Source organism: Micromys minutus (genome assembly GCF_963924665.1).
Source record: "Micromys minutus genome assembly, chromosome: 10".
In the NCBI taxonomy this organism is placed as follows: Eukaryota; Metazoa; Chordata; class Mammalia; order Rodentia; family Muridae; genus Micromys; species Micromys minutus.
This window is the reverse complement of record NC_137979.1, coordinates 53,194,221-53,215,605: the sequence shown is the minus strand read 5'-3', so window position 1 is coordinate 53,215,605 and position 21,385 is coordinate 53,194,221. Positions and strand designations below refer to the sequence as shown.

Below are 21,385 nucleotides of genomic sequence, written 5' to 3'. Positions count from 1 at the left end.
CCTTGTCACTTTGGTCCTGTGGTAGGATAGTACATCACACTGGGCATGTGTGGATCAGAGGAAAACTTCCCACTTCATGGCCAGGACACAAAAGAAAGGAAGAGACCAGGGATACACTCTCCCCTTTAAGGGTACCCCAGCAATTGCCTCCAATCCTTCCATTAGGACACATCCCCAGTCACAATGCTATTGGGGGACCCTTTAATGCTAGGTCTTTTAGGGACATTCATCTTCCAAATAGCAACAGTGTCTATGGGAAAGATGGTTGTGAGTATTGATCTGCATCCCACAAGCCATGGCACTGGGAAGGCCTCAGTCTCCCAACCCAGCAGCCAGCTACCCAGTGCCTCAAAAGGAGGAGTCTTGCAGGTACTTCTGTGACTTGCAAGCCCAGAGAGAATTAATTCAGCCATGGGCCTTCGCAGATGATAAACCACAGCGTCTCGTTCAGAAAGACAAAACGCGGGACAGTCATGGGGACAGTACCACTTTGTTTATAACATTTTATGACATCTATTTCTTTGTGAGTACATGCTATAGCATCTAGAGATCAGAGGACAGCTTGCAGCAGTTGGTTCTCTCCTTCCACCAAATGGGTCCTGGGGATCAAACTCGGATCTTCAGGTAGCACCTATGCCCAGAGCCTCTCTCTAGCGCCAGACAGAAAAATGTTTTTTAAAGGACTCCTACATATATTGTTTTATTAGGAAACAAATCTTTTCTTCTCTGCTTATTTTCACCTTGAAGACATGAAAATTTTGGTTTTCTTTGTCCATTTTTATATGTTTGTGTGTGCGTGCGTGCACGTGTGTGTGTGTGTGTGTGTCGGTGTGAGTCTCCATGTTATTTCCTCGAGACGGGGTCTCTCTCTGAACCTGACTCTGGGCTAGTAACTTATAGCCCGCAGTGACTGTCCTGTCTGTCCCTACAGTGCTGGCTTACAGGTGTGCAAGGAACCACGTCTGGCGTGTATGTGAATACTGGGGATCTGAACTCAGCTCTTCATCCTTGCATAGCAAGCACTCTGAGCCATTCCCAGCCCTTGTGTACCATCTTAACATCTCCTACCGACTGTGCCTGTATTTGAGGACTCATTGTAGCTCTTTCCTACCTGTTATTCACACACAGTCTGGGGCTCGTGCGGTTGGTCAGCCTCTCTCTTTAAATCCTTGCCTTGTCTTTACTGCATGCAGCTGTCAGTGAGCACGCACGCGTGCCCTCTGCTATGACAGGCCTAGTCCAGATCGTATGAGCCCGAATCTCATTTCCTTGCCCTAGAAGTGCCAAGAGCAGCTCGTGCTCCATTCAGAAAGCGTGCTTTCATTCATGCATTTAGCTTCATCTCTCTCCTGCCCTCACTTCTCCAGTGACTTACTTATTCCATGAGAGGACGGCGCGAAGCTCCATCAATGACTGAATTAATGAATGAATGGGGCCGTGTGCAGGGTGCGGCTGGCGGCAAAGCAGAAAGCCCAAAGTGTATTTCCTTGCCGTGGGCTGGGATACAGGCAGCTGTTTCCAGCTCTTTCCGGCTCATGCTGGCTTCCTCTCACCCTCCTCCACTTCTTTCAGACACCGCCATTCTTCTTGGCCACGTGCGTCTTCCTGTGCCGTGTATATTTGGGGAGCCACTCTGATTCATCCTCTTCTCTTATTTCTATGCCACCCTTTGTCTCATCCTCTCTGCCTTACGATTGATTCTTTTACTTATTTTTTTCCACTTGAGTTCTGAAGATGCTTTTCCAGAACTCCGTTCTCTGTCGTGCCCTCCCAGCTACTGTTTCAGCTTGACCACAGACCCTAGGTAGGGGGCCGTCATACGTGGCCCTCAGAACCCAGACAGCATGATTGTGGAGAATCTGAGCAGATGAAGCACAGGCGAGCTTAGGAGGACTCCTTAGGACTCAGGTTTTAACGTGTGTGTGTGTGTGTGTGTGTGTGTGTGTGTGTGTGTGTAGACTTCCATGTACTTCTGTCAGTATAGATTGCTAAAATAAAGTGTCTTTAATTCCAGCACTCAAGAGGCAGAGGCAGGGGGATCTCTGAGAGTTCGAGGCCAGCCTGGTCTACGTAGCTAGTTCTAGGACAGCCAGGACTATGTAGAGACCATGTTGTTAAAAACAATAAATCCAGATGATTGAAGATAAAAATATTTGAAGTGGGCTATTACCTCAAGATCTACCTCTCAAGGTCAGACACAGTGGCACACACCTGGAATCCTAGTACTTGAGAGGCAAGTTTGAGGCCAGTCAGTCCAGCAGTGTTGAGTTCCAAGCCAGCCAGGTTGGGAGGGGAGGGGGGCATGAGAGAGGGGGGAGTTAGGAAATGAAGAAAAGGAGAGGAGAGGGTTAGGAAGAAAAAGTTTGGGGGATGGGGCTCTGGGGAGATGACTCATCCCATAAAGTACTTGCCATCGAAGCCTGAGGACTGGAGTTGGAATCCTAGCAGCCACATGAAAGCCTGGCGATTTATAAAAATGTATGTCAGTAATTCTCCAACTGTGGAAGCACAGACTGGTAGCTTACTGGGTCTCACTGAGACTCACTGATCAGCTAGCCTAGTCCACATTGTGAGCTCCGGACAAGTGGGAGACCAGGCCTCAAAATAAGGCAGACAGATCCTGAGGAATACCTAAGGGTCACCACTGGCCTCCACATAGGCACCCATAAGGGAGGGAGAGCTGGAGATAGAAGCGGGGAAGAGGGGGAGAAGGGGGGAGAGGCCACCAAAGACTATTAAAATGAAAGCTACTTTATTTGCCTACTGTCCCCACATCATCCAAGGCTGCAAGCCTCCTCTTACCTAATAAGCACCACTAACTTTTCTTCCTCTGCCTCCAGCATCCAGGAAAGGAGACTGTAAACCCTTTACCTGGTACCTGGTCTCTCTCATGCTCTAGAGCATTCTAGATGTGAGTCTCCTGTTGGGGAAAAGAAACACTGACAAATTCAGTTTTGTTAATGACTCTGTCTCAAGTTGAAATTCCCCCATCTGACCTGGAGGACGATAATTGACAGTGTATACAATATATCCAGTACCAGGCAATTGTCCCCATGGTCAGGGGACTTTCTTAGAAGGAGGATCCTGAGTCCTTGTGGAGTTTTATGTTCCTTGATACACATCATACTCTGTCAGGACAAGATAGCAAGAAACAAATTAGGCTCCAGATAAAAGTTAAAGGAAATGCTTTTTTTTTTTTTTTTTAAAGTCTATAAATACGTCCTGACCCTGAGAGAGACTTTTTGGATCTCTTAACTCCCTGTTAAAGTTCTGATCTCAGATAAGAGAAGATTTGAGCTGGTGTCTGAAGAGATAGTGTGACTATTTGAACTAAGACCTTTTGGGGGAGATGGGAAGATCAGAAGTTCAAGGTCATCCTTGGCTACATAGCAAATTCCAAGTCAGCCTGGGTTCCATGAGGCACTGTCTCTAAATAATAATAATAATAATAATAATAATAATAATAATAATAATAATAATGCCAGTTATGCTGGGCAGGCCCGAAAGTTAAAGGACAAGAAGGTTATAAGACTTGTGGGGAGGTTTTGCGTGTCGTAGCTGCAGGACACACCGAGAAGCTGAGCAACACCAGCCGCCTTCAAGGAGCTGGAGCTCCACTCACCCAAACACTGGGCTCTCTCTTAATTCTAGAGGAGCCGCCTCCCTTGTTTGTCTTCCACTCTGGGCTCACTGCTGGGCCTTGCTGGACCCTTGCTTCTTCGTCAGGAAGTATTAAGTAAGTTCAGGGATGTCAGTTATTTCTTCAGACAATGATGCTCCTGGAAAAGAAGTTTGCAGACATACCACTGTTGGTTTTGCCTCAGTATTAGGTCCTGGGTGAAACATTACTGTGTCTAGACTGTATCACCATTTTTGTTCATGGATGCTCCTGGACTTCCTCCAGTCTGGATGCTCCTGGATAAGAACAAGTGTTGCGGACGTGGCCTTTGGGGTGATGGAGTCACCTGACCATTTCCCAAAAGACTAGACATAGAGTTATTTTGCTGCATAGTCCAGCATTTCCATTCGATGTATCCTCCCAAGGGAAATGAACACTCATGCCCACACAGAAATTGGTGCAAGAGTAACCACAATGCCACTATTTATAACAGCCAAAAGAGGAAGGAAAATGGGTCGGGCACATCTGTGCAGCTGTAATCCTAGCACTTGAGATAAAAGCATTTAATGGCAAATTCGGGCCAGCAACTGATGAATGGAGAAATACATTGTGGTATATCCATATAGTGGAATACAACTGCGCCAGGAAAAAAAGATGAAGTGCCGTTACATGGTGCCATGTGAAAGAGACTAAACACAAAGGCTACATGTTCTGCTTGAGCCTATGAGTTGATTAGGCATAGAGACCATGGAGGAGCAGTAGCTGTGGTATGATGCTGGGGGGAATCAGGAACTAGCAAGTGAGTGCTCTTAGGTGCAGATTTTCTCCAAGGATGATGAAGCCATGTGAAATTAGATGTGGTTGCACAACTCAAGGCACATTAAGCATCATTGACAAGTGTCGCTAGTATGCACCCATTATATTAAGGAAATTAGTTTCTTCCTTTGATGTTGGATGATGAAAGCCAGGGTGACACACATGCCAAACATGTGCTCTATCACCTCACACACGCTAACCATAGGCTGTACTGCCTCACACATACTAGCATGTGCTCTACCCCTTCGAACATGCTAACCATGCGCTCTACCACCTGAGCTAACTCACCCCTCAGCCCCTGAAAAACAAAACAAAACAAAAACCAAACAACTGAAAGGAATTGAAGAAATCCCACCAACCATCTAGAGGAAAATCATCAGAGAAAGGCCCAGAAGCTGTGCTTCTCAGAACAGACAAGGTTCCATCATGTAGTGATAGAAACAAGCTTTCATGGAGAATGTTGATTGTATTTTTTTTTTTTTTTTTTTTTTTTTTTTTTTGCTAAAAAGTACACACTCTTACAGCAAGTGTGTCAGTGGTCACGGGCTGGAGGACTATTGCATCCTGGATGACAACCTTTGAAGTTGACCCTGTGGTCCCAGGAATTTGACCACTTCCTGATTCTGAAGGTCTTGCTTTACCAGAGGTGGTATTCACAGCAGGGGTTCCTCCTCACCCCTCTGGTAGACTCTGACATTCCCTTGGGTGTTTGCCCCTTTCTCTTTAAGACTTCAGTTTGCTTACATTTAGTTTTGTTCTCATAAGTGCTTCTTATCACCATAGCAACCCTAATCAATCACAGGACCAAAAATAGCTCTTTCGTTTCTTGCAAAGCGTGTCTGTAGTGAATTGGGAGCGCAGCTCCACCTTGCATTCGGTACAAGCTGCTCGAATTTCCCGACAGTGAACCTGGGAGGGCTGGTGTCTGGAAATTATTCTTACAGAGGGCCCAGACGCCCCACGTCTCCCTCCCTCCCTCCCTCTCAAAACTTCAAATAGGTTTTTTTTTTTTTTTTTTTTTTTTTCCAGTGTTCAACAGAGAATCATCCCCTCTGCACACTAGGTCTTTCTGCTGGAGATTTTGCCAGTACTGTATGACCATGTTTCAATGGGAGGCTTTACTCTGTAGATGCTAATGGGATGGATTGCCAATTAGCCATGCACAGATATGGCACACAAAGCCAGTGGTGGCAAGGGTGACAAGGACCCCAGTGCCATTCTTCTTGGGGGGAAAAAATCAGATACAGTGATGAGACAGTGTCTGTCCTGTTGCCCTGGTTTTTAATGGCCCTGGTGCTGGTTTTCAGCGCTCTGGAGTAATGTGGTCAGCAGAATCTTCACGCATGGCTCCTGGGGTTCCCGGTTGCTACTTTGTTTTTTCAGTGCTATATTGTAACTTCTTCGAGCCTTGGGTTTTGTGAACTGCGTGAACTGGTGGTGGCCATGTTAGTCTTTACATATAGGAGACAGAAAGGCCCCTGGTAGGACTTTGTTTCTCTGCATGAAGTGGTCAGTGTAGAATGCAAATGAGGCTTCATATCCACAGTAGCAGGGCACTATTCATGAAATGGGAAGGACCAGTCTGGCGTTCAGCCTGTGCTAGCCACTCCAGCAAGGCTAAGACTCCCATCCTGTTCTTAGTGCCAGGTCTCTCTCCACTCCAGCCCTGTTAGCTCATCCAGCCACGAAGATAGGAGTACATGGAATTGGACAATGCCACCCCAAGCCTTCTCCACCTAGCCTCAGACATCCACTGTCCCTTTACTCTTTGCTGAATAACTATGATGCAGGTACCATCTCTATGTATAGTTGGGGAGGTTTAAGCTCAGACTGATGAAGGCATTTGCCAAGTTATCACCAAGTTCAAAGAACCTGGGGCTTGAATGAACGTCCATTTCCTCCAACCATGTTTCTAACAAACCACCATTCTTTCCTCCATGTGGGCAAAATGCACACTTCTGGATACAGGAAGCAGCTGGGACAAGCTCCCTGGTGTCAGTGGGCCATAAGCCCTTGTAGGTCAGATGACTGAGTCAGGAGGAGCATGGAGGCCCCTGGGTGTGTTCAAACCTCCAAGTGAGTGACACTGTTGTGGATGAAGGCCTGATGGGCCATCTGGAAGGGAGCAGAAGGCAGGTTCTTCCACTGCCTTGGGGCAGATGTCCCGCAAAACTCAGCAACTACAAACATCATCGGTTTTCTTATGTTGCTGTCTCCATGGGATTAGGGATGTATGCCTACGTTAGCTGAGTCCTTGGCTGAGGTGTGTTTCATCCAGTCTTCTGGGTTCCCCTCTGATCTCTGTCCTTTACGTCTCTATGACTGAAGGACCGACTTCACACTCTCTAGTCAAGGTTTCACTCCAAGCTTTGGGAAGCTGAGGCACTGAGTTTAGGAGGGACTACTTAGTGAAATCCCATCCAAATGAACAGCTAAGCAAGCAAACAAATTCAGTTTTCGGTACACTGATTAAATCTCAGGACTGTCGATCAGAGACTCCAGAAGGGGTGTCTCAACCTTTGACAATGCAGTATGAGACACTGTCATCTGAGTTGAGTCATATCCATATCCATCCTGAGACACGGGTAGGACACATCTCCCCAGATGTCATCCACTGAAGCCCAGCCAGCCCCTTGTGTTCTCAGAATGGAGTCTTCTCCCTCGTGACAGGTCCCTCGGTGACCTGGAGACCTTCTCATCCAAGGAAACATGTCCATGTTTTTAGGAGATGATGTAAATTTTGAGGAAGTCCAGGGTTGGTAGGTGAAGGTCTATACTCCCATCCCCCCCCCACACACACACCCTGAATCGGGCTAGTGGTATAGTCCCAGCTATGGACAAATATTAAATCATAGAAAGTATTATTAAGGTGAGTTGAACATGCAGCCGAGGAGCGTACCTGGGGTGACGGATGTGTGCCATCCCCAATAGCAGTAAAATCGTGCCAGAGGTCATCATTTGGCTGGGGCGCTGACCGTGCTATGGCAGACTGATGTCAACCATTCAGAAGCAGCAGCTGAGATGATCTTTGGCTGGGATTTTCTTGGGGGAACCATGAGCACAAAGCCCAGCAGCTACAGATGGTGAGCATGGGGCCTGGGCCCAGATTATGCTGCCACACCTATGGCTCAGAAGTCCTTCTGCAGGTACTTGGGAGGCCTGCCTGGGCTGTAGAATGAGTTATGGCTGCCCTAAGTAACTCAGAGCCCCTGTGTCAAATGGAAAGTGAAAAGTGCCTGGTGGGGCCAGCAGGATGGCTCAGAGGATAAAGAGGCCCGTGACCATCTTAGCGACATGAAGTAGATCCCAGGACTGACCTCTAGCCTCGGGGTAGAGTGAATTCTTGGCGTACATAAGCCCTGGGTTGCATCCCCAATTCTAGAAGAAAAAAAAAGAGAGAGAGAGAAATGTCTGGAGAAAGACGTGTTTTGCTCACACAGAGAACCCAAGTTTAGTTTCCACTGCTCACACTAGACAGCTCGCAACCACCTTTGACAACAACTCCAGGGGATTCAATATCATCTCCTGGCTTCCTTAGACATTTCATTCGTGTGTGTGTGTGTGTGTGTGTGTGTGTGTGCAACTTTTAGAGAGTTAAAATCTCTTGTTTTAAAAGAGAAAGGAAAAAAGGAGGAAGAGGGGCCACAGATATGAAGGTTATATGACGAAGTCATACACCCCAAAGCCAGGATTGCCTGGTCCATCAGAAGCTGGAGGAGCCCAGGACAGCATCTTCTCTGGTGCTGGAGGAGAGAGTGTGGTCTTGTCCATCCCTGGATTCAAAACACTGAAGATGAACATCTCACCCAAGAGTTTAATAACAGTTTTAAAGTGACAATAGCCACAGGAACTTCTGATTTTCTTTACACTCAAGTGTTTACATGCAAACAGGTGTGTGCATGTGTGTTAAGTATGTATGTTCGGATACATGTGTGTTTATGCACGTGCATGTCATGGCACACCTGTAGAGGTCAGAGGACAATTTGGTAGGACTCAGTTCTTTTCTTCCACCTTTTGGGTTCTGGCAGCTGAATGCATGTTGTCAGGCTTGATAGAGTGTACCCTTCCCCCCTGAGCCTTCTGGCTTTTGCCTTGAGACTCTCTAACATGCCAGCACCCCTGTAAGAAACCATCACATGAGGATTATCAGCCCCACCTCACCCCCACCCCCAATTTTCCAACCCTAGGTGGGGCTTCTTAGGTCCTCCTCATCGTCTTGTTGCCTTGCTGAGGGCAGATGCACCTGCAGCCCTCTTGCAGGCAGAGTTGCTGTTCTGATTGGGAAAACATCCCCCTCCTCCACTCCAAACAGCAACACCTGTGAATCTGCAGACAAGCTGCTTTTTTTTTTTTTTTTGCATTTTGCATTTTGTATTTGGGTTAGAAACCCAAATGCTGGAATTTATTTGCTCGACCTAGATGAGTGGTTTACAAGATTAACTTGGGGTTGGGGGAAAACCACAAGCTGGAGGGAGAACCTGACTGGTTAAATGTTTGCTACGCAAGTGTGAGGACCTGAACCTGGATCCCGGGTTGCGCCAAAAACTGGACGTGTTGGTGCGCCTGTGGTGTCCGTGGTAGGGAAACAGAAGGAAGGAGATTCTCTGGGGCTCTTAAGCCACACAACCTAGTCTATCAGCACCTTTCGGCTTATACAAGAGACCTTGTCTCCAAATAAGGTGGGAAGTGATAGGGAAGGACGCTCAGAGTCACTTCTACACAGACACTTAGACACACACACCTCCGTGGAGTTTTCTTTCAGTGGCACACGCCGATTCGCACTCTGTATTGCCTCCTTCTCTAGCCCCTCATTGGACTGACCCTCAGATGAGTCACAGGTTTGCAAATATTGATCTCCCTAAAGGCTTGTTATCTTTAAGAGGGTTTCTTCATAAGGACGTCTCCCAAGCTCATGGGTCAATCGGGGTTCTGCCTTCAAGGGTGCCATCGTCTTGAGTAGTGATGACCAGCCTCCCTCCCTGGAAGTCCCTGGAAATGGGTGTGAGGGCACAGTGGTTACCGAGTGAGAGGTTGGATGGGAGACAGCGGGGGAGGTGTTAATAAATCACCACAGCGCCTTGGCCTCCATTGAGGCAATTACTGGGATCGGTCGGCTCCGTGTTTCCTTAGTCACAGCTTGGATTGCTCCTCTCAGAGTAAGGCAGGTAGATACCAGATGCACAAGGCATGTGGTTTCTGGGAAATTAGCCACAGTACATCCTTGGCTTCTTATACAGGCATGCCTGGGGTCAACTGGGCTTACAGGGTGGGGGGCAGTTACAGGGGAAGGGAGCCCAGGAGATGCAGGCTACCTTATTAGTAGATAGATCTGAGACTTCAGCTCTCCCGGCTTTCCATCGCCTGCCCATGAATAGGGAAATAAGCCGGTTTCCCCACCAGATCCTGCCCAGTATGCCCCCGACGGGTTTGTGCCACGTCGCTGGACTCCACCTCCAGGCTTTTGGAATCAGATGCTCCAGGATAGATGCCGAGACATTGCAAAATGCCGCTACCACTGAACCGGACACCCTGCTTTGAGCACCACTGAGTGTGGTACTCAAGAGCACGAACCCTGGGGACCAACAACTACTTAGCTTTCGGTCCTGATTTTGTACGGTACCAGCTGTGTGATCGTAGGCCACTTACTTAACCTCTCTGTGCCTCCATTTCTCATCTTCAGAAGAGGGGTGATAATATTAGCATTTGCCCCTTGTGGAATTTGCAAGCATTCAAGAACTTGGAAACCTCCAGAAAATTCCAGTGGTAGAGGGGACATGGTCTCTTGGGACTGTGACCAGAACTAGCCATGTCTCTTGTGTGGAATGCCTGCAGGTCCCAGGGAAATCACTGGGTCACTTTTAAGCATTAGCCTTCAACCCCATCTCTGGTGTCCAAGAAAGATAATGCCCAGCTCAGTGCCAGGAGGAAGCTGGATACAGCCATATCTGTAAACATCCTCCTCTCAGACTGCCTGACCTTCGCAATCTAAGAGAGACAGAATGGGACCTGGTGAGACCCAGACACTAGGGCAGACTTGCAAAATAAACCTCTGTCTGTGGAGCATTGGCCAGGCCTCCTGCAGCCTCGTCCTGGTCGCTGCTGGTCACCAATGGCTTACTTGTTGCTCGGTTCTGAAGATCAAACTCAAGACCTTACACACGCTATGCACATGGTCCACCTTGAGCTGTGACCCCAGCCTCTCGACACTGTATTGTAACTTACATCATTAGTCTATCCTTTCTAATGTCACTAGTACATATGGCTTAAGAGAGAGGAGTTAAGAGGACAACCTTTGAAATGCCAATCTTTCCCTCAACCTTATTTTAAGACTGGGTTTCTCTTGATGCTTCTGCCATCCAGTGTACCCCAGGCTCGCTGGCCCATAAGCTTCCAGAAAAGTCTCCCCTCTGCCTCCCATTTACCATAGAAAGACTGGGAGTACAGATTTGCGCTATCACATGTGGCTTTGTTATTTTTCCCCTTGAGAACTCAGGTAGTCAGACTTGAGTGGCAAGTAAGTTTCCAGTTGAACCATCTTGCCAGCCCTTTAAAGTTACATAGTAAAAAAACAAATTCTAGAGGCTGGGGAGCTTGCTTGTTAGGTAAAGCGTGGTGTGAGCCATGGTAATCTTTGCTTAGATCCCCAGCACCCACATAAAATATAAGAACAGAGGTACCTACCGTAAGCTCAGCTGTGGGTAAGGAAAAATGAAAGCCAGTGGATACAAAGGCAGCACAAACCCTTAAAACCAGCCTGGAGGGCTGGACAGATGGCTCAGTGGTTAAGAGCACTGACAGCTCTTTCAGAGGTCCTGAGTTCAATTCCCAGCAACCACATGGTGGCCTCACAACCATCTGTAATGGGATCCATTGCCCTCTTCTGGTGTGCCTGAAGATAGCTACAGTGTACTCACAATAAATAAAAATATCCAGAGGCAGCTGGATCTCTGAGTTTGTGGCCAGCCTAGTCTACAGAGAGAGTTACAGAATAGTCATGACTACACAGACAGACACCCCCCTCACACACACACACACACACACACACACACAAAAGGTGGAATGTGACTGAGGAAAACACCCATCAGAGACCATCAGCATCTCTATGTTCACATGTGTGCACACACATCTATGTACACATACACGACTCACACATATACCTATCTGACCAATAATCTCTGATCTCAAAGTTGTACTGTGACATGCACACTAATTTTATATGCACCATCTTATATGAGCTAAGGTCAGGTCCCTGGTAAGCAGGTGGGCTCCCCATTCCTAGAGCTGGCCACAGTAACAGACATCTACACTGCCACACCCCTGTCAGGATTCCTAGCACGTATTCCCTTTGGAAATATCCTGGGACACACCCCCTGCCAACACTGCTTACTGCCTCTGGTCTGACTATTGGAAGACGTGGTGTTCCTGGCGGTGGCTTCTCCTACAGACTGTGGTTATTAATGTATAACTTACTATGTCTGTTGTAGACCTGTGCTCCCAGCCGAGCAGCCCCATGCCAAGACAGAGAAGGAAACTATGGTGCTGATCAAAGTCTGCTTTTTCTCCACAGTGTTCATTCCTGCCGAAATTCTCCATCCACATAGAAACCAAGTACGAAGACAACAAAGGAAGTAACGACAGTGTAAGTATTCCTCTCATAGCTTCTTGCCCTGCCCCTCACTAGAGTCTCAGCCCACAAAGGAACAGGACTCCCAGCCCTGGTCTGTGCCTAGGACCTCAGAGAGGCATAGTCTTGGCTTTGCTGTCTTCTAAGGAGTGTGCCCTTCCAATGGGCCTTTCTGCAATAGAATTGATCGCCATGGGTGGAGATAGGACCCAGGCACACCATAAAACTTCCTGCCCTGCACAGGACCAAATTCCTTACAAAGCATGGCTGTATTTGTGGGACAATATGCCACCTTGTGATTCATCTACTTGGCTGGTCTGTAAAACATAACTAGCAGATGGCAGAGCTGCTGGACCCCTTCCATGTGATCTCGGGTCCTGCCTCTTCCTAAGCCATCTCATTCAGGTCATTTTCTTTAATGCTGAGACTACGAGATGTCTTATTTAAGAGAGACTTTGCCTGGACAGAGTTTCAGTGGTTCCCAAGAGGTAACACTGAAAACTGTCTTATTAAAGTTCACCAAAAGAAGACATTCACTCACTTTCATTCATTCCTGTTCATTCATTCACTCACTCACAAGTTCATTCATTCATTATTCAACAAGGCGGGTATTAAACACCTTCTGTTTATATACTGCAGTATGAGTCACTTGGAGGGTATTAAAAATCCAGGAATGTTGGATATGGTTGTACATACCTGTATTCCTAGTACTGGAAGTGGGGCAGGGTGAGGGGAGGTGCCAGGGAAGAAGATCTCAAGTTCAAGGTTAGCCCAGAGTGTGTCTCAAAAGAAAAAGACCAGACTCATTTCTCGATTTTTGGATGCCGACTGTTTATCTAAAAGACCAAGATCAACATTTCTAAAAGCCAAAACCATGAACATGCTAGAAGACCTCCCAGTGTGTGAGGAGTTGGGGTTGGAGGGATGCGGGAACAGGGGTAAGCTGGCTGATACCTGGTTACTTCTGCTTCTTGACTATTAGCTCTTCACGTGATGGCAAACTGCTTTGTTCTGCTTTGGTTTGGTTTCCTCTTCATAGGTATATGTGACGATGTGCCTACACGTGTGTATGTATATTTATGAATGGATGAATGGTGCCCGAGTGCATGGGTGTGTGTGTGTGTGTGTGTGTGTGTGTGTGTGTGTGTGTATAATGTCACTCATTTCCCCTGATCACATTTCACCTTATTCAGTGGACCCAGGGTGGCCTGATAGGACTAGTCTGGCCAGCCCTTTGTTCTGGGAATCATGTGTGTCTAGAGTTACAGACAGACTGCTACATCTACTAAGCATTTATGTGAGTCCGAAAGACCTGAATTCACAGGTATGGTAAGTGTTTTAGCCACTAAGCCATCTCCCTTAGCCCAAACTATTTTCTTTATAAATAAAGTTTTATTGGTACCCAGCCACACTCATTCTTACATGATGTTTCTCAGCCACAGGTGTGAGTAGGTGTCCCAGGACCCATATAACCTTAACCTTCCGGGGGGGGGGGGAGTCAAGTACTCTATTATCTCCCTAAAAGTGGTCTCAGCCATATGCCTGCTTCAGAATTTCTAGAACTTTCCAGAGAGAGTAATATATCACTAGCTGGGATACTCTCCTCTCACCAGGCTCAGGAACCCCACCCACTGTGAGCATCATCTCAAGGTGGTTTCACAAAGGAAATGGAGAGGACTGTCCCTGTCCACAGCCTGAATGCAGTGCACTCTGCTGGCCAGCTTTATCAAAACCACAGTGTCTACGTCAGAAAGGATGCATGCTAATCTTGGCAAATGATGCCCTTTTCAGATTAGAGAATTAACGTGCAGCTTTTAAAACTTAAAATGTGCAATGGAAAAAAAGATCCAAATTGAAAGGAAAGCCGAGAACGATCCCATGATTCAGAGATGAGTATCCAGATCTCTCTGACTCCAACACCAGGTTATTAGCGATTCGTTTGTTAACCAGCTCTTCCCAAATTAAATCATACAGCATGCTATTTATAACCAGGCATGGCATACCCTTTCCAATTTGATTTTGTGTGTGTGTGTGTATGTGTGTCTGTGTGTCTGTCTGTCTGTGTGTCTAGAGGCCAGAGGTCAACACTATGTAATTCTCAGTCATATTTTGAGAGCACATCTCTCCCTGAAACTGGAGTTCACATACTCTGCTAGGCAGACTCGAGCTTCAGCCTGCCTCTGTTTCTCTAAGATTTCAGGCCCATGGAAAGTTACCAGGTCTACCTTTTCCTGTGGGTTCGAGGGATTCAGACTCAGGTCCTCATGCTCCTGCAGCCAGCAGTTTGCTTAACTGAGCCATCTTCTCCCGACTCTCACATATGGTTCTCAAGGGTTGCGCTGCCCTCTCCTCTTCGATGCTCTCCTGGCTGCTTGCTGGAGGTTGACCCCTTGGACATGGCTATGGGTCATCAGAAAAAGCGTAGTAAAAGTCAGATGCCAGAACCACTCTTGCTGGCACAGTTGAAACAATTGTGGGTTTGCAGGTGAGGAGAGATGTTAAGAGGGACGCTTCTCATGCAGAGAACCTGAGTGTGCATTTTCTGCCACCCATATTCAGTGACTCACAACTGGCTATTACTCCAGTTCCAGGACATCTGACACACACACCCCATCTTATGTTCTTCTGGGTCACCAGCCATGTCATGGTACACAGACTACATGTAGGCAAATACTAATAAAAATAAATTTTAAATGGTCTTTCTAACAAGGCTTAGACCGGGAGGCTGAGGCAGGTGGAACTCTGAGTTCGAGGCCAGCCTGATCTACAGAGCAGATTCCGGGACAGCCAGGGCTACACAGAGAAATCCTGTCTTGGGAAAACAAAAAAGCTATTTTTTCCCCTCATTCTCTTTTCCTCTGAGCTTCATTCCATAGGAGTTAATTCAGATCAGCTCTGTGAATGGACAGCAGAGATGATCTCTTGATCCTGAGAGATAGACAAGCCCCTGGAAAGGGTAGGATTGATTGACTTCCCGCCCTGACCTCTGCCTGACTCTGTTCTCACTTCTGCATGTCTTTCTCCTGGGGCCACTGGAGCAGGGAGCTCTGGCTCCCCTTCATCATGTTGCTCTGCCTGTGCGCCCTTCTCTACGTAGTCAGCAGCAGTTTAATGGTGATCCTAGGAGGAAGAGAAGGGAGGCTTAGGACTTCACTCATGCTCCCAAATCCAAAGTTCTGCCCATGAGGCATGGAGAGAAGATAGCTTGTAGAAAGTGGTGCATTGTGGGTCATTCACTCGTTATTTAATGAACTCAGTTCACCTGCACCTTTTCTATGTCTTACCACTCAGCCACCACCCTCACAAGCCTGTCCGAACCATTTCCAGCCATACCTGCCAAAATTTTAATGAAATGGACGCTGATAAGAAGCAATAATTACTTTGAAAGACTCGGGCGATAATCACACTGATTAGCAGCTGAATGGAGTGCATGTTACTATCTTATTATCCATTATCATCTCAGTCATAAATGTAATCCAAAAATCTAGTAAAAACGCATTGTCGGGATGCCTAGACCTCAATGTCTTCTCATTAAAGGAGAAACTAGGAAGTGTTTGTGTAAACCTGCAAACTGGGGTTTTATCAGACCGGACACAATGGGGAAGTTGTCTTAAATTATTTCATGCACAAACTGATGAGACTTATTTAGGCTTCAATTAGCGCTCGGGAGATGGGGCCGTGCCAAGGCAAGGTTCTGTTTGTCCAAGACCGTAAATCTGGCTAGTAGTCAGTGCCTAGCACTGCCCGATCTGGGTTAAGGGGAGATCGTTCCTGCAACACCTGCAGTGTGCCAACAGGTTAACGGGGGCAGTCTGGCCACTGCCTCCTCTGCCAAACAAAGCAGGCACCATTCAAAGTAGCAGTTCTCAGGCTGCACGCTGGGCTCACCTAACCTGGATAGGTAGCTTGTTTACTTGTTTGCTTGCTTGTTTGTTTGTTTGATCCAGGCTAGTCTGGGACTTCATACACATCCAGGCTGCCCTCACTCTCAGCCTCTCAGCTCCTGGGATCACGGAAGGTGTGTGCCATCAAACCTAGATCGTGTGTGTGTGTGTGCGTGTGTGCGTGTGTGCATGCGCACGCATGTGCACATGCATGCGCCATGTGGAGTCAGAAGACAGCTTGTAGGAATTGCCTTTCTCCACCATGTGAGTCCAGGGACTAAACATCTGGCTTCAGCAGCAAGTGGTCTTTTCTTGCTGGGCCATCTCACCAGCCCCCTCCTGAAAAGCTGTTACTTAGAGTCCCAATCTCTTCGGTACTTTTGTTCATTTGGTGGCAGATACATTGTTCAAATGCTAGCCAACACTCCAGAAAGCTGACTTCTACAAATGGGCTTACCCCATGGTTGAGCTTGTCTGTTCTCTCGGTGGGACATGTATAGGACGTGGCACCGTCACCCAGCAGGACAGTCTAAAGCAGTGCTTTTAATCCTGGCTTTATGTTGAAATCCCTCAGAAAACTCAGCAATCCTATGCTGCCGTCCCTGCCCAAGGGACCATGATTTCATTGCTCATAGGTGGCACCTAGGTGTTTGGATTTTTAACACACACCCTGAGTAGATGTAAGAGGCAAAAATTTCTCAGCACCAACAATTAAGTGTAAGCCAGGCCATCCAAATGGCTTCAGTTCTGCATACTCATGGACATGGAAGAGTCTACAAAGGGTCTTTGTGATTTGGGGCAATGATACAGTCCTGTAAGCCTAGGACCAAGGTTTGTGTACTGGTTGGTTTTGTGTGTCAACTTGATACAAGCTGAAGTTATCAGAAAGAAAGGAGCCTCCCTTGAGGAAACGCCTCCCTGATATCCAGCTGTAAGGCATTTTCTCAATTAGTGGGGAGGACCCAGCCCATTGTGGGTGGTACCATTCCTAGGCTAATAGTCCTGGGTTCTATAAGAAAGTAAGCTGAGCAAGCCAATAAACAGCACCCCTACATAGCCTCTGCATCAGCTCCTGCCTCCAAATTCCTGTCCTGACTTCCTTTGGTGATGAATAGCAATGTGAAAGTGTTAGCTGAATAAACAAACCCTTTCCTCCCAAACTTGCTTCTTGGTCATGATGTTTTGTGCAGGAATAGAAACCCTGACAAAGGCAGTTTGCATTCCCAGATGCATGCCTAAATGCCAGTGGGTATAACAGTCTGCCTGCAGTCTCCACCTCAGAAGGTGGAGATGGATCCTCAGGGCAAGCAAGCTAGCTAATAGACTGCCCACGTCTAGTAAAACTGGCCACATTAAAGAACTCTGGCTTTAACTAAGGTGGACTAAGATGGCAGAATGTTTTCAAAGATCCTGATAAACATGTATGTGCACACACAGATACAGATACACTTTCACACTCAGAAATGGGTTTGGGTATCTTTTCTGTTCGGCATCAGCCTTTCCCACCGAGGACATGCTTGCTCCTGGAGGGAAGTCCCCTGGTAGGAAGGAAAGGGCCTGTCATTCTTTTCCAATTCCACAAAAGGAAGCTCTCCCACGAAGCTGTCCCTGAAGAAGTATTTGCAATGTAGAGTTTTTAGTCTGTGTCATAATGAAAGGAAGCAAAGTTGTTCCTTATGACAGGCAGATCAATCCACCAATCACATCCTGTCTCTGACCATAGGCAGTTTCTTTGGCCAATCAGAGACTGGGTTTCTTGATCAAGGATTATGAAATCAATATTGCTGACAAGTGGAGGATTCCTGGAGTTGAGTCACATAGAGCAGAAGGTGACATGCACATGTTTGATACCACATGTACCAGCACCACAGTGGCCACACTTGGGTTAATGCTGTTTTCCTGATGAAGCTTGGATATGGTTCTGATTTTCTAGCAAGCTCTGCTGATCAACAGTTTGGGAATTTTTGCTTGTTCATTGCTGCGTTTGCTATAATCCAAGCCAAGATGGTGGCCCAGGCTGGAAAAGTAGCCAGGTATGAAACCAGGAAAGATGGGTATGTTCTTCAGAACACCTACTTTCTGTTGGACTTGACATGGTGAGTGAGAAAGAACAGGATGAGGATGTCCTTGAGGTTTCTTGCTTTAACCTTTGACCTTGGTCAGTGATGGTGTCCCTGTTCTGGGTGAACTGTGGAGACAGTTCCTGAGATCCTGGGGGGGGGGGGGGAGGATGTCTGAGGTTCCCCTGAGCCCTTCAAGAGGAACCAGCAGGTAGGCAGTCGGATATGTAAAGTCACAGGAATGTAGGCCATGATTCAGATGGATATGGCTAAATTTATCCCGAGGACCTTAGGGTCCTGAGGAAGACCTCCGATGGCCCTCCAGTGGCTTTCAAGTTCAGGTTCCCATTGCTCCACCCTCCGTAGTCATCTCCTTTTCTGTTTGTTTATGGTTCCAGGGCTTGAACCCAGAGTTTGTGCATGCTACAAAAGCACACCACCCCTGACACACAGCCTCCCCAGGTCCTCCCTCTGTGTGTGTGTGTGTGTGTGTGTGTGTGTATGTGTGTGTGTGTGTGTGTGTTTCTGTCTGTCTGGGGTGGGTGTCCTGTGTCTTCTTCAGCTGTTCTCCACATTATTGTTTGAAGCAAGGTGTCTCACTGAAACTAGGGGCCACCAGTCATCCGGGGAGGCTGGCCTGAGAGCCTCAGGGCTCCCCCTGTTTACACCTCCCCAGAACTGAGGTTGTAGCACTTGTGACTGCACCCAGCTTTTACAGGATATATTGAGACCAGGTCTCACTAAGTTGTCCAGGCTAGGCTGGCTTTGAACTGCTGATCCTCCTACCTCAGCCACTTCATTCGCTGGGATTGGGTCCAAACCACCAGGCAGGGCTTAGGACTCATTTCCTTTTTAATATCTTTGCATGTATCAGTGTCTTGACTACAGGGATGCCTGTGCTCTATATGTTTGCTGTTCCTGCAGAAGCCAGAAGAGAGGCTGGATTCCCCTGAGACTGGAGTCATGGCCAGTTTTTAGCTACTGTGTGAATGCTAGACATCAAACCAGGGTCCCCTGGAAGAGTGGTCCACGCTCTAACCATTGAGCCACCTCCCCAGCCACTTAAGATTCCTTTTCAATCACTGAGGCCATTCTTAGTCTTAGGAAATTATACCATCTCATTTAGTTAACTACAAATCTGACTGGAGAAATCAATTTGTGGGGGGGGGGGGTGAGGGGAAGATAGGGGTTGGAAAGGACATATTTCAGTGAATGACATAATCAGTTTGATGTCTTGACTGGCCTCAGCTGGTACTGCCTTGGCGATGAGGCCAGAAATCTTCTCATCCTCAGGCTAATTAGCCACCCTGGAAGTAACCAGCTGGAAGACAGAGAATTTGTTGTTTCCGGAGAGCTCTGTTTACCCAGGACCGAATCTCACACTGGTGATCGCAAAGTTTATTTCATTTATTGTTATTCGCAACATCCAGAGGGCAACACACAGTCATTTATTAGCACGTTGTAAAGTGTGCTGAAATTCATCTGTGAAGCAGGAATTGCCTGCAGGATCCACATTACCCAGAATCCTGGTCCCCAAAGATGTCTGTCTCTCTCAGTGGGTTCTAACAAAGGGTTGTGGGAGAGGAGAAGGCTCTTAGAGTTTTGTTTTTAATCTTAGATTTAAAAAAAAAAGAATTACTTATTTATCTTATTTATCTTATATATACTGCAGCTGTACACTGTAACTGTCTTCAGACCCACCAGAAGAGGGCATCAGATCCCATTACAGATGGTTGTGAGCCACCATGTGGTTGCTGGGAATTGAACTCAGGACCTCTGGAAGAGCAGTCATTGCTCTTAACCACCAAGCCATCTCTCCAGCCCCTTAACTGTAGATTTTTTTTTTTTATAGCCAACCACCTACAAAATCCTAAATTTTCTCTAATATGTCAGTATTTTCTGATTGGGAGACTTTTTTTTAATCCAATGTGATGTGAAAAGTTGATGATGTTTTTCAATCTCTGTCCAAAAGTATTATTTTGAAGACAATAGAAAGATGAGTCTTATTTGATTCCAAGATGTGGCCTTTCCTACTTATAGTACAGTTTGATCTTAAAACTAGATTCTTTTTTTTTTAAGGTATTTTTCTATTTATGTTTTTATGTGTATGAGTGTGTAGCTGGCATGTATGTATGTGTAACATATGCATGCAGTACCCATGGAGAACAGACGATTCTCCTGGAATGTAAGTCAACATGTGGATGCTGGAAACTGAACCCAGGTCCTCTACAAGAGCACCCGGTGCTCTGAACTCCTGACCCAACTGTCTAGTCCCATCAGAGATGGATATTTAAAATATCAACAACAAACCGAGAGTGGTCGTTCGTACTCGTCACCCCAGCAGGTAGAAGTCTGAGACAACAAACTTGCCTTGAGTTTAAAACCATATAATGGCTCCATAGTTCTTGACCAACCCAGACTACAGAATGAAGTCCTATTTCAAACTAGTAACCAAGCAAACAAACATGACCCAAACGGAGGTATGTCCAGGGTGAAGATCAGCCCTCTGAACCTGAGGTGCAGTCACAATGCCAACCAGAATTATTACTCATTGTTACTAATGCATGCAGCTTCAATTAGTATTAGCTTTTCCTCTGGCCTGTTTCAACCATGTTGGCATAGATCAGGAAAAGCCCTGTTTCTGCTGGCTGCTACCAGTTTTACAAAGACAAGTAATCAGACTGGCCTAAAGTCACATAGTCTGAGAGGAAGGTGAGGCACAGTTGGGAAACTGCCAAGTAGGAGGGGTCCTGGCTGGATGACAGTGTTACAATGTTGCCACTGCCAGGTCAGTGAGGGGCGGATAGTCGATACTAAAGCAGAGTGCGGCGGAGCAGACTGTCCTGGGATTCCAGTTACACCTTGATGCCACCGCCTAACCAGTCCCACCAGGAACAGAGTTCACATCACACGGTGTGGGAACATATACATATGACATAATATAAAAAGACGTGATATGCCTTCCATCTTGACCACTTATGGGTGAGCCTCTCTACGTGTTTATCCTACCTACACTCAGTCAGGGTGAAGTGAACAGGCAAATGCATGCTACCAAAAAAACAAAAAAACAAAAAAAAAAAACAAAAACAAAACAAAACAAAAAAACTGGGTCTGAACTGTTAGGTCTTTGAAACAAGGTCTCACTTTGTCGCCCAGTTGGCCTCACACTTGTAGCAATTCTCCTTCTTCAGCACCCCCTAAGTGCTGGGGTTACTGGAATGTACCCCCTCTCCCAGCTTTTGTAGTCCAGACACCCAGCATGTAGCAGATAATACTCAAGGAATAGGCAGTGCTTGTCCTAAATTGATTATAAAATCAACATGGAAAAAAGTCCAAAAATAGGACAAATTTTGATCAAAGAGCAAAAATGGGAGATTTTTAT

General features: G+C 46.8%; 1 protein-coding gene across 1 annotated transcript in view; it reads left to right on the top strand.

Moving 5' to 3' along the window:
• The window catches only part of PITPNC1 (phosphatidylinositol transfer protein cytoplasmic 1), a 247,509-nt gene that overhangs the window by 149,219 nt on the left and 76,905 nt on the right, over window positions 1–21,385 (top strand). Inside the window, exon 5 of the mRNA XM_080923239.1 lies at window positions 12,003–12,074. Within this exon, the coding sequence (XP_080779365.1) occupies window positions 12,003–12,074 (72 nt within the window). The remainder of the gene's footprint in view (window positions 1–12,002; window positions 12,075–21,385) is intronic.